Genomic DNA, 12,537 nt, shown 5'->3' on the forward strand with positions numbered 1-12,537 from the left:
CTGCTAAGGGCTTGAAGGTTCAGGCAGAAGTGTCAAGGTGACCCTAATTGGGATCCACATCTGGGATGCTACCCACAGCAGTTGTGTTATAACTGGCTGGGTGGGACTTGATTGGCTTGGCTCAGGGCCACCAGTGCTCTCTGTAGCTTTGTCCCAGACTGTTTGTGTTTCCTCCCTCAGATCCAGGGAAGCGGGTGGGTCTGGAGCACTGAGGGTGACCCCTGTTCTGTAAATATAAACAGGAAGGGACAGGAACCATGTTCCTTCTGAGCTGTTCTCTGAGGAAAGAGTTGATCTCCACACCCAGACTCCTTTGTCACCCTGCAGGAAGAGCCCCTATCCCCGCATGCCAACCCATAGGCCTCATCCCTGGCCACCCAGCTCCAGGGGTGGAGCCAGCCTAGCTGTGGCTTTGAAGGGCTGTTTTATGTGAAAGCCACGCCTCTTCCAAATTGTAATGGGGCCTGAGGTACTCTTCTGAGATCGCTCAGGGCTCCAGTTCAGACTGGGCATTCCTGTCGTACTGGCATTGGGAAGGAGATTGCGAAAGGACCCATCGACGGCGTGATCCTCAGCCCCAGTGGTCACTGCCGTTTTGGGGGACCACTGTCTGCTGTCCTGTCTAACTCTAACAGCCACAGGGGAACCCCCTTTTCTCAGTTAGGGCTGGTTGGCTAGCCCAGCTAGCAACAGCTGCAGAGAATGCACTTCAGGGAGCCTGTGGCCAACTCCAGGAGCCATCACTGACTCCAGCGTTAGTTGGCTTAAGGTGTCTCACTTCCTGGGCAGGTGGCTGGGTCAGCAGTGGGCGTGGGGTTTGGGTGGAGCAGAGGTGTCTGTGGGAGGGATCCAAGAGGAATGTGTGGCCAGTTGGCTCACCTTGGCTCTGGGTTTAAAGCTGACAGTTGTTGGTCCTGTGGCTACTGCCCCATCATTCCTGTTCCTGTGGACTTGGTCTCATGGCTCTGGTAAGGCTCCATAGGGCACTGGGCTCCCATTTCTGACTTGGCTCCCCATCCAGGGCCTGGTGGCAGCTGTTTCTAAAGGGAGCTGCAGGCTTCTCTAAGCAAAGGGAGGGATGCTTCCCAGCTTCAGGACCTGGGATGGAGGTCTGTCCTGAGAACGGCTTCCAGGGAGAACACCGTAGATTTGAACTCTTAGAACTCTGAGGATCTAATCTGTTCTGGGGGCCCTAGAAAGAAGTAGCCACTCCATGCTTCTGATTTGGTTGCTTGGCATGTGGGAACCCCAGGGGTTCTCAGTTGAACTTCCGCAGCTCTGCTCCTGGCCGTGTGGAGCTCCCGGACTCGACCACTGGCACCTTTCCAGAGACGTGGCTGAAGAACAAAGGGCCAGGTGGCACAGGCACCCCCACTCGGGCACACTGGCAAGTGTCCACATCTCCAAAAGCAGAGGGGAGTTGGAAGGAGCTCTGGAGACCCCCATCAGATATGGAGGATGCCAGTGTGTAGGTGGGCTGGGCTGGTAGCTGCCATCCCAACCCTGCAGAATCCATCTCCAGGATGGAGGTAGATGGCATGGGTTTTAGCTCACTCATGGTGCCTGAGCCCCAATGTGTTCCTTCCTGTCCCCTGAAGGCTTATAGTCCCTGACATCTCAGATCAGCCCTAAAGCCTCTTAGTAGGAGTGGGGTGTGGTGAGGCAGGGAGACAAAAAACAAAGGTACCATACCCAGAAGTAGTGTGTGACACTAACAAACTAGCTTTCCTGTGTTCTGAGCCAAACCAGGCCTCAAGAGAGTGCCTCAGTTTCCTCTCAGGGTTGGCCATTGCCATAGGTCCCTTCATAGGATATGTGGCAAATAAGTAAATGTATGCTGAGCCCTTGGTGTGGAGCTGGCTCATGTTATATAATTATGGGAAGGTGTCCTGTAGACGCCATATCTTGTGTCATTCTGGCTTTCTGATGGGTATGGGTGCACCTGGTCCTTTTGGTAGAGAATTAAGCCTTAAGAGTTTGTCCCAACCTCCCCTGTGGCCCTGCCACATTTGACCACATCTACCTATAGCAAACCTGCCCTGTCTACATGCAGGCAAAGGTGCCGGAGACATGCCTGCTCACTGTACGCGTCCTCCAGGCCAGTGGCTTGCCTTCCAAGGACCTAGGTAGGCACACTGCTTCCCTGACCCTTGGATAAGCAGACAGCAGGGAGGCTGCTTCAGAGTACTTCAGTACCAGAGGGAGGGTCTCCAGGGAAGGCTGGACTGGGCTAGTAGATGGCTGCTGGAGAGAAGATCCTGAAAGTGGCCAAGGGCTTAGCCCTATGGGCATGGAGTCTGAGGGAGAAAGGAAGTGGACACAGTGGCAGCCTGGGAAAGTTCTCGATCATACCAGACACCTGTTCCTCCTTCCTGCAGTCACATCCTCTGACTGCTATGTGACTCTGAACCTGCCCACGGCCTCCAGCCACACAGTCCAGACACGCACAGTCAAGAACAGCAGAAACCCTGTTTGGAATCAGAACTTCCACTTCCGGATCCATAGGCAGCTCAAGGTAGACCAGGCATCAAGTCTGGCCCTATCCTTGTCCCCGTACTCCACTGTCACACATGTCTCCTGGTCTGCCATCTCCTGTCCCATTTGCCTCTTACCCATCCCATGTCTGTAGCTGCCTCTCTTTGTGTCTCTTCCAGAATGTTATGGAACTGAAAGTCTTTGACCAGGACCTGATAACCAAAGATGACCCAGTGTTGTCAGTGCTGTTGGATGTGGGGACTCTGCAGGTTGGGACTCAGCTCCAGAGCTTCTCATTGAACGCTCAGGTAAAGCTCAGGAAAGTAGGGGTCCCCAGCTCTGGGGGTGGCGCTTCAGAGGCTCCCCTGCTCCAGGGAGAGGCCCAGGTGTCCCAGGTGACTTTTCACCAAGGAGCAGTCCTGCCTCTAGCTTCTTTCTCACTTGGTCAGAAGCACAGCCTTCTGTGAGCAGTCCAAGGAATGTAGACAGAGTGACCTGGAAAGGGACAGTTGTCCTTCCCCACTACTAAGGCCTCAGCAGCCTCCCTGCCCATCTGGTTTGCCAGTCCCTCTGACTTGCTTCTCTTTCCAGGGGGATGGGCGCTTGGAAGTTGAGTTCCGGCTACAGCCTCAGTAAGTTGGTCTTGGGAACAGGGGGTAGGTTGGTGAGTGGTAGTGGAAAGCTCCCTTCTGGGAGGGGCAGGGCCAGCTCACCAAGGCTGCCACCCCTGCCTGGTAGAGGAGGAATGCAGAGAGTCACTGGGGCCTCTTTCCAGGACAGACTCTGAGGAACAGCTCATCAGCAATGGTATCCTGGTGGTGAGTGAGGAACCCAGGGCTCCCCCGTAGCTCATCCCTCATGCTGTGTGCTGTTGTCCCAGGCCTGACTAGGTCTACCACAGTCTGGGTTGTGTCGGCTGGGTTGGGAGCCTTGGTATAGATGTTCCCTAAGAGAGTACATCTTAAGCAAATGCTTAGTGACTAAGGGTAATGAAAGAATATTCTGGGAATAGGGACCAGGAGTCCACAATGTACAGTCCCAGAGATGGGGTGTAGCTTGTGTCTCAGGGGATCTCTTGACCATAGGCCCGGGAGCTCTCCTGCTTGCATGTTGATTTGAAGAGGACAAGAGACCCAGAGAGTGAGTTCTATCCTCCTTAGGTAGCCCTTCCATCCTCCTTCCTGTCTCTTCTCCTTTTCTGAAGGGGTAAGCTTGTTATACTGGCTTCTTTCAGGTCCCAAAGGTGGGGCCAAAGGCTGGGAGGCAAGTTCATGACGGAGCTCCCCGGGGCTCCCCTGGGCTCCATCTGGACCATGTCAGAGACAGATTTCCCTGTGGACTTGATAAGGCTTTCCATGGACAGATCCCATCCTGATTTTTGGTTCTGGTTCCTGTTTCTAGGGTCAGAGCGCCAAGTTCAACTTGTGGTTGCCGGGGCCTGTGAGGGCCCCCAGGATGCCTCTGCGGGCACTGGATCTTTCCGCTTCCATTATCCAACCTGCTGGGAGCAAGATCTGAGTGTTCATCTGCAGGTGGTGTGCCTTGTTTCTGGGACCCTAGGACCACCACCTCTCTTCTCTCGGCACCTCTCAGCCTGAGCTGTGCTGCCCCACCCGCCCCCTTGCACTTCTGTCTAGGTCACATGGTTAATTAGCCTTTGTTCCCTTCCCTCCTGTTCTTCTGTCCCTGCCATAGGGAGTTGGTGGGGTCTTAGCAAAGAAAGGAGGAGTAATGACTCGAGGGGTCTTTTCCTGTTCCTAAGGATGACCCCCACGAGCAGCTGAAGGTGCCACTACAAACTCTGCCCTCTTCGCAGCCGGTGACACTCATCTTCCCCACATCCCAGGTAGAGAAGCTAGGTCCATGTACAGGACTGCTGCTGGCCCTGGTCTTCGATCAGCCTCCTTCAGGCCATGCCTGAGGCGATCAGTGGGTGTAAGGGTGGTGGACCCAGTGAAAGTGTGTGGGGCCCAAGGGTCCATGGGGATGTTCTGGGGCACACCAAGGCCACAGTGGGGTGGAGGTACCCAGCCTTTCTCATGGTACTCCTGGTTTTCAGGAGCCACTGATGAGGTTGAAACTCAAGAAAGAAGAAGGGTAAGAGCCTATCTGGGGAATGAGAGAGCAGGGGTAGCACTTAGGCAGCGTGGTCAGTCTGGCCAGGAGGATGACGGGGTTGGGGTGGGAGATGCAGCACCTCCTGGGTGCATAGGGCTTTGCATCAGGATTGGGCTTCAGCGTGGACAGGCTGTTCTTGATGTCCCCACTTGGATTTGCTACAGTATGTGTGGGCCCTGCCCAGTATGCCATCCTGGGAAACTCAGGATCAGTGTGTTATGTAGATAAGCAGGCGGGGAGGTGAGGACAATGCCAGAGGCTGAGGCAGAGCAAGGACACCAAGATGAAGGGGGAGGTATGCCTCTTGGAATGGAGACTGTTGAGGAGTTGCCATCTTGGGAGAGTGGCTCTTCATCACATGTGAGGCAGTGCCTTCTCTGCCCTGTCATCATTTTTGGAGATGTGGGGGAGGGAGAGATTTGACTTGGAGGTGGAACTCAGTGCTGGAACCTGGATGCACTGAGTCCCAACGTCTGCTTCACCACAGTCACGTGTGTGGGTGGTTCTGGGTTCTACTCTCCCAACTCCACAGCAGGTAGTAGTGAGAACTGAGAAGGGAGTAGAGAGAGCAAGTGTCTGGCTGGTGAAACCAACCAACCAGTTTCTTTTTCTGTAACTACTTCTGGGTCTCTTCCTTCTCCCCAGACCAAAGGAGCTGTCTGTGCGGCTGGGCTGTGGGCCCTGCCCCGAGGAGCAGGCCTTCTTAAGCAAGAGGAAGCAGGTGGTAGCTGCCGCCCTGAAAAAGGCCTTACAGCTGGACCAGGACCTGCAGGAGGATGAGGTCTGAGGGTTGAGCACAGCTAGGTGGAGTTTTTCTCAGGCCTGCTGGGGCCTGGGGCTCAGTGCTGGGGTAGTTGCGCAAGCTGGAGTTGGTGCCCACTCAGGCTTGTCACTGGCAAGCCCTGCTGCCCCATTCCTCTTCCTCAATGTTGTCAGAGTGATGCATGAGGCACCTGCTGCTCACAGATGGGAATTTCCACATAGGCTGACCTGCCTTCCCTGTTTCTCGATCCCCCACCTGACTGATGAGTAAGGTAGACTCACTAGTACGAGGAGGGTCTTTTGGCTCAGAATAGAGGTTCAGACCAACTTCAGCTGTTTCCTAGGGGAATACATTCCAGCACTGGAGAGCAGGACCTTTGGGAGAATTTTGAAGGAGCCTTGGGGGCTTCCAGGAAGTGATCCCAGACTCCTTATGGGCTGCCAATAAGCAATAAAGCCTGGTCTTGTTAGGCTGTTTTTCCTGGAGCCCTGATGTTTGAAACAGTGAGACCTTTGGAAGGCTTCTTCTGACTAGATCCTCAACGGGCCCCTTGACTATCATGCTCTTCCCATGCAGCCTTCTCTATCCCTCAGGCCTTCTTGAACCTGGCTTTCCTCTTCCAGATCCCAGTGATTGCTGTGATGGCCACAGGTGGTGGGATCCGGGCAATGACATCTTTATATGGGCAGCTGGCTGGCCTGAAGGAGCTTGGCCTTCTGGACTGCATCTCCTATATCACTGGGGCTTCAGGATCCACCTGGTGAGTTGATTGTGAGCTGAGTGCTGGAGGCTGCTGTCGGCCGGTGGTGTTAGGGGGAGGGAATGTAGTAGAAAGGGATTCCTGAGCCCCATAGGTCCCGGAGCAAGCTACGTGGACTGGGAACCGTGCTCACAGGTAGGGCAGTGTGCTCCCGGGAAGAAGGTGCTGGTCAGACGGGGGCCTTTGCTGTTGACATCCTCTAACTCCTAAGCCTTTCCTTTCCTCAGGGCATTGGCCAACCTCTATGAGGACCCAGAGTGGTCTCAGAAGGACCTATCAGGGCCTACTGAATTGCTGAAGACCCAGGTAACAAAGAGCAAGCTGGGGGCATTGGCCCCCAGCCAGCTTTGGCGGTACCGGCAAGAGCTGGCTGAGCGTGCTCACCTGGGCCACCCGACCTGCTTCACCAACTTGTGGGCCCTCATTAATGAGGCCTTGCTGCATGACAAGGTAGGGAGAAGGGTGGGCCCTGGGTTGGTAAAGCTAAGGCAAAGCCATCTGGAGATGGGCCCATCCCTGGGTGGCATGTGGGAAAGACTCCCAGCGCCGGGAAGCTGTGGGCTTAGGCTGAGCTCTTTCCCTCAGCCCCATGAACACAAACTCTCAGATCAACGAGAGGCCCTGAGTCGAGGCCAGAACCCTCTGCCTATCTACTGTGCCCTCAACAGCAAGGAGCAGGGCCTGAGTACCTTTGAATTTGGGGGTGAGTGGCTTCAGAACTGGGACCTGTACTCTCATGGGTGGTAGAGTACAGTGTAATTAGTCCTGTGTATAAGAGGTGACCTGATGTCCCTTTCTGGTCCAAGCACCGAAAACTGTCACCGTACCAGCTCTTATACCTTTGGGATTGGGAAAGGGGCCTTAGACCCATGCTTGTAACAAGGCCTGAGAGCCTCCTGGCCCCCAGACTACTCTTAAATAAAGTCCCTGGTCTTTAAGTCTGGGTGCCTAGGTCCCTGGCCTTCCTGGCTGAGGTGTGTTGTCTTCACAGAATGGTGCGAGTTCTCTCCCTATGAAATCGGCTTCCCCAAGTATGGAGCCTTCATTCCCTCTGAGCTCTTCGGCTCTGAGTTTTTCATGGGGCGGCTGGTGAAGCAGCTCCCTGAGTCCCGTATCTGCTTCCTGGAAGGTGAGGAAGGCCCTCACCTTACCTCAGCCGGAGAGAGGGAGGGTTCAGCTGAACAGCAGTTGAGGACTTGTCACTTGTTGCCCCTTTCTCAGGTATCTGGAGCAATCTGTTTGCTGCCAGCCTCCAAGACAGCTTGTACTGGTCCTCTGAACCCAGCCAGTTCTGGGACCGCTGGGCCCAGGATCAGGCCAACTTGGGTAGGTGCTTGGGCTTTTCTGTAGGAGAGAGATGGGCAGCCAGTTTGGAGTGTCTGAGGCATGTGAACGTCAAATGGTTCCCTTCCACGGTCACCACGGAGACTGGAATAAAAGATCAGAGACCTCCTTTTTCCTAAGGTCACTCCTCATTGCCTCACCCCTTCTCTTGCCCATGCAGACAAAGAGCAGGTCCCCCATCTGAAGATAGAAGAACCACCGACAACAGCTGGCAGGATTGCTGAGCTCTTCACTGACCTCCTGACAAAGCGTCCCCTCGCCCAGGCCACCCACAACTTCATGCGCGGCCTCCATTTCCACAAGGACTATTTCCGCCACCCTCACTTCTCCACCTGGAAAGGTATCTGCCTCCGTGCTCAGCACAGGCTCTCCAGTTCTCTTAGCCTTAGGACACACATGCCGCTTTGGCAGGCTGGCAGGGACGAGGGACAGTCTCTGTGGGTCTGAACACACAGTGAGAGTGCTGCTTCACCCACCCCCAAACCTTTGCAGCTTCCAAACTGGACAGGCTCCCCAACCAGCTGACGCCCGCCGAGCCCCACCTCTGCCTCCTGGATGTTGGCTATTTCATCAACACTAGCTGCCCACCCCTTCTGCAGCCAACACGGGATGTGGACCTCATCCTGTCACTGGACTACAACCTCTATGGAGCCTTTCAGGTGGGCTACCCTGTCTTCTGGGCCCCTGAAGAGATCTGCTTTAGGGTCCAGTATCTGGCCCAGGTTCCATTCGTGGGTACAAAGTGGCACCATGCACCAAGGATTCTGGATTCTGTTAGCCCCTACAGGGAAGTTAACTCTGCTCGGGGAGTGGGGAGCTGAGTTCCTGGTCTGTTGATCTATCTTGTACCATGGCTCTCTTCGCTGTGCCTGAACCCCACTATGCTGGTTCTGGTATACCTGCTGTTTCTCTATTGCTCCAGCGTTTGACTCCTGCTTTTCGAGGGTTGTTGGCCACTAACTCAGGAGAGCCTGGGGCTCCAGGTCCACTGGAGTCTCCAAGTTGGTGTTTGAGCACCAGGTCCTGTGCATCTTAGTGAATGGCCTTGTCTAGTCAGCCTTGTATGGAGCACACTGGGAAGCCCTCTAATGCCCCCTCTGCCTGCCCAGCAGCAGCTGCAGCTTGTGAGCCGGTTCTGCCAGGAGCAGGGCATCCCTTTCCCATCCATCTCACCGAGTCCTGAGGAGCAGCGCCAGCCTCAGGAGTGCCATATGTTCTGCGACCCAACCCAGCCCGAAGCCCCAGTTGTGCTGCACTTCCCCCTGGTCAATGACTCCTTCCAAGACCACTCAGCCCCTGGTGAGCCTTGGTCACTTCTCTTCCAGCCTTGCCTCAGTGCAGGTGACCCCAGGCCTCCTGCTCAAATGGCCCTCTTCCTACAGGGGTGCCACGGACATCGGAGGAGAAGGCAGCTGGGGAGGTGAATCTGTCTTCTTCCGACTCCCCATACTACTATACAAAAGTGACCTACAGCCAGGAAGACGTGGACAAGCTGTTATGTCTGACACATTACAACATCTGCAACAACCGGGATCGGCTGCGAGAGGCCATGCGGCAGGCCGTGCAGCGGCGGAGAAAGCGCAGACAGGTTAGGCCAGAGTGACAGCTGAGGTACCCTGGCTGGGATCCCACCCGGGTCACACTTGATCTTCACCTCCTTCCCCTTCTGCTCTGAGTTCAAGACCAGCATCACCAAGTGCTCCAGAGACTTTGGAGACTCTGATGTCCAGGCACAGCTCCACAAGGATGTGTGTCTGGGACCTCCACAGGTGACACTAACCTGTCAGCAACCCTGTCAGAGTCTAGGCTGGAAACTGTAACAGGTGCTATGACCATCATTCATGGATGGACTTGGGGCAGTGTTGGCTGCATAACACTGTGACATGGAACACTTTACATGTTACAGGGACTCTTATAAACGGGAGGCACTTGTGATGCTGTCCCAAGATTATCTGCTGTACCAGGCTGTTAGTTCCACTCTGAAGCAGGTCGCCTTTCCAAGAGGCCACTAGCATGGAAGTTCTGATTCTGTCACAGGTTGTCATCTTTGCTCAGAGATCTTGCAATGAAGCCATGGTCCATCTCAGGCATAGCCAGTGACACATGACAACAGTGTTGCTTATCCTCTGACAGGAGCTGTGTTCTCCACACTGGTCCCGAGCAGCCATGGGGTGGGTACCTTTGGGCCAGTAGTCAACTGGTTTCTAGGATGTGTCTCCACTGGTAGCCCCGAGGGTTGGTGTTGGCTCAGGATTCATTTCAAGGTTTAGACCTGTTGGGAAAACAGAGATTAGGAACCAAACACCATAAAGTCTTCCCTAAACATGGTGTCTAGCCCTCTCCATCCCTGGAACATCCCACCTGCTCCTAGCTTAGGTGTGGTGAGTGGGTACCAGAGGCTGAGAGAGGAGTAGGGTGTGACAGCTTTGATTCTCATGATCCAGCAAGCGTTGTCAGCCAGGCAGGTGTTTGTCAGCACCACCAGAAGCCACTATGAGCTGGGCCTGGTGGCCTAGGCCTCTAATCCCAGCTACTCAGGAGACTGAATCAGGAAGAGTACAAGTTCAAAGCCAGCTTGGGCTACAAGAGTGAGTTCAAGGCCACAATTAAGCTGTAAATAAAAGATAGCTAAGCGAGGGCTGGAGAGGTGGCTCAGTGGTTAAGAGCACTGGCTGTTCTTCCAGAGGTCCTGAGTTCAATTCCCAGCAACCACATGGTGGCTCACAACCATCTGTAATGGGATCCAATGCCCTCTTCTGGTGTGTCTGAAGATAGCAACAGTGTACTCACATGTATAAAAAATAAATCTTAAGATAAATCTCAGTGGTAAAGTGCATGCCCTCAGGTCACTCCCAGGACCACCATAAACTGATGTGTCTAGTACAACTCCTGTTCCTTCATCTGTACATCAGAATCAAGCTGGAGCTCAGGAGGCTTGCAAAAGAGAGACCACTGTCACCTGTTACAGCATGAGAGCCTTCAGGCACACAACTGTGCATCAGTCTAGACATATATGACAGTCATACTGGACCTGGGGACCCTCGTGCGTGTGTGAGGAGTGTTTGCATCCTCTTCTGTATGCCCCAAGTGCCCCAATTCTTAGAGGGCCTTGAAGTCCCTTGGCTTGGATATAGGAAAGGCATAACTGAGATGGCTAAGCATGAAGCCAGGATCCACAAGAGGCTGAGGGTGCCGAAGAGCCTGTGCTCAGTCTGCCTAAACCTTAGCCTTGATACTCTTGCTGGACGTGCTGACACCTTGACCCTGTGTCCCCCTGGAATCAGAGGCAGGGTCAAGACAGGATGGAGCTAGAGAGCAGAGGCGCTGTCTCAGATGTCTCTGAGCACAAGGAAAAGAAGTTTGAGAGTGAGGGCTTGGGGCAGACGATCCAGGGGAGCAGGGGAGTGGACAGGGGAGTGGACACCCAGAAAGACTCTTGACTGGGGGATGGCCAGAGCAGTTAAGTATGTGGAGCTTTTGGGGGTTAGGACCTGTCACCGGCAAGGGCTCCCCAGGTATAGAAGGTGGGGAGATAAGGGAGAAGGTGAAGTGAGCCCCTGTGATCGCATGTCCCTGGAGTCTGGGGAAAGGGAGCCTGCGCCTGAGTCCTGCTGTCACCTCAGAGTGCAGGTGTGAGGGGTGGGAACAAGGGTCTCCATGTGAAACCTCACCAGTCCACTCAGCAGAGTGGGCCTTGAGTCCTGGCATCTCAGGATTAAGGGAAAACCACTCCACCTGTATCCCACTTGAGCACAGCATCCTTGCTCTCAGCGGGGAACCAGAGGATGAGGTTCACGAGCCTAAGACATATCCTTCCTAGAAGCTGTGTCCCTGTCCCAAGGACTAGGGGGCATGCTGAGTCGGCCCTTGCCTGCCTTTCTTCTCTGGTGCTGCAGTATGGCTGCACCCAGGACTCCCAAGCAGACTCCTAGCTCCCCACCGAGACCCCAGTGCAGGGAAGTGGAGAAATTCAGGGTCCCTTTGGGATTCTGAAAAAAAAAAAGGTGGGAACAAGGGGAGGTGGTGACAGTGAGGTAGGGAGCTAGGACCCAGGGATGGGGAAGAACCCTTGGAACCGCACCACGCCACAGAGAACCCAGCAGGGACAGGGAAGAACCCCTGGTCCCCACCACTCCACAGAGAACCCAGCAGGGACGGGGAAGAACCCCTGGTCCCCACCACTCCACAGAGAACCCAGCAGGGACAGGGAAGAACCCCTGGAATCCCACCGCTCCACAGAGAACCCAGCAGATGCATGAGGAAGACACAAATGGTGAAGGGTGGTATGTTCTGCACATTCTTCCTGCTAATGGGCCTGGGCCTGGCCACAGTCCAGACCAATCAAGACCTAGCATTTAGAGTTAACACAACCTATGAGGCCGGAAAGGAACAGAACCCACACAGTCCCCGGCTGGAAGGGACGGGACGGAGGTAGGGGTCAGTACAGACTCCAAAGGGGACAGGACAAGACAATCTTTACCTAATTATCTGTGTCTGGCCGAGTTTTTTTTTTTTTTTTTTTTTTTTTTTTTTTTTTTTTTTGCTGCTCAGAGTTTTAAGTTCTTTGAGAAAAACAGCAAGTCCCACTTTCTAGACTTTAGATACTGGCTGTGAGAGCTCCTAGCTCCATAAGTAACACTGGGAACCTGAGGCCCAAGCGCCTCTCCTTCCGTCCCCTACAGCTCACCTGCTGTGCTACCCAAGGCTGGCTGGCAGACTGTGGCCTGCTTATCTGACAGTACTGCAGACAGACCTCAGTTCTGCTCAGCCTACCTTCTAAACTGACCCCAGTCAGCTTCCTGCTTCCCACTCAGGACCTCTGCCTGCAGCCCCGGCAATCTTGCTGTCAGGCCAGGCCTACAGACCTCACCTTGGGGAAAAAAGTACAGTACCAGACCCAGATGGCTGCTGATATGGGATTGCCTGCAGTCAGAGCTAGCACACACCTGCCTCCCTTCTGTGGGAGGTTGCTGGTCAAGTTCCACAGACACCTCCATGACATGAGCACCCTTTGCCTCCTGAAAATACAAGATTGGGGGGGGGGGGTCCAGATGTCAGGCCCAGCATAGTCAAGAAG

The 12,537-nt window shown here is 54.5% G+C and overlaps 2 protein-coding genes across 10 annotated transcripts in view; one reads left to right on the forward strand and one right to left on the reverse strand.

Annotated features, from left to right (window-relative positions):
* Positions 1 to 120: 120 nt before the first annotated feature.
* Pla2g4b (phospholipase A2 group IVB) lies at positions 121 to 9,411 on the forward strand. 2 transcript variants are annotated; one of them, XM_076929541.1, is made up of 20 exons: positions 121 to 1,393; positions 2,060 to 2,126; positions 2,379 to 2,515; positions 2,655 to 2,783; positions 3,067 to 3,107; positions 3,251 to 3,293; positions 3,561 to 3,615; positions 3,877 to 4,007; positions 4,238 to 4,321; positions 4,535 to 4,572; positions 5,239 to 5,374; positions 5,980 to 6,116; positions 6,344 to 6,566; positions 6,702 to 6,819; positions 7,108 to 7,245; positions 7,338 to 7,442; positions 7,621 to 7,800; positions 7,953 to 8,119; positions 8,573 to 8,759; positions 8,843 to 9,411. In XM_076929541.1, the coding sequence occupies exons 1-20, from the start codon at positions 1,214 to 1,216 to the stop codon at positions 9,061 to 9,063; spliced, it is 2,517 nt and encodes an 838-aa protein (XP_076785656.1). In that variant the 5' UTR covers positions 121 to 1,213; the 3' UTR covers positions 9,064 to 9,411. The 2 variants fall into 2 exon arrangements, with proteins under 2 accessions (XP_076785656.1, XP_076785657.1); XM_076929542.1 differs by having other exon boundaries at positions 121 to 968; positions 2,054 to 2,126.
* Positions 8,941 to 12,537, reverse strand: part of Sptbn5 (spectrin beta, non-erythrocytic 5) — a 43,924-nt gene continuing 40,327 nt past the window's right edge. For 7 of the 8 annotated variants that reach the window (XM_076929535.1, XM_076929534.1, XM_076929533.1 and 4 more), the window contains 3 exons: positions 12,407 to 12,478; positions 11,332 to 11,449; positions 8,941 to 9,732 (listed from right to left, as the gene is read on the reverse strand). In XM_076929535.1, the coding sequence (XP_076785650.1) occupies positions 9,665 to 9,732; positions 11,332 to 11,449; positions 12,407 to 12,478 (258 nt within the window). In that variant the 3' untranslated portion in view covers positions 8,941 to 9,664. The remainder of the gene's footprint in view (positions 9,733 to 11,331; positions 11,450 to 12,406; positions 12,479 to 12,537) is intronic. The other variant, XM_076929537.1, reaches the window with a different exon arrangement.

This window comes from Arvicanthis niloticus, chromosome 2, assembly GCF_011762505.2.
Source record: "Arvicanthis niloticus isolate mArvNil1 chromosome 2, mArvNil1.pat.X, whole genome shotgun sequence".
NCBI lineage: Eukaryota > Metazoa > Chordata > Mammalia > Rodentia > Muridae > Arvicanthis > Arvicanthis niloticus.

Bases quoted from the DNA above. Each gene is read 5' to 3' on its own strand.
- Pla2g4b (XM_076929541.1), top strand. From the start codon at position 1,214: ATGCTTCTGATTTGGTTGCTTGGCATGTGGGAACCCCAGGGGTTCTCA. The intron at 1,394-2,059 runs GTCCACATCTCC...ATGCAGGCAAAG, and splicing joins ACTCGGGCACACTGGCAAGT to GTGCCGGAGACATGCCTGCT. The intron at 3,108-3,250 runs GTAAGTTGGTCT...GCCTCTTTCCAG, and splicing joins GAGTTCCGGCTACAGCCTCA to GACAGACTCTGAGGAACAGC.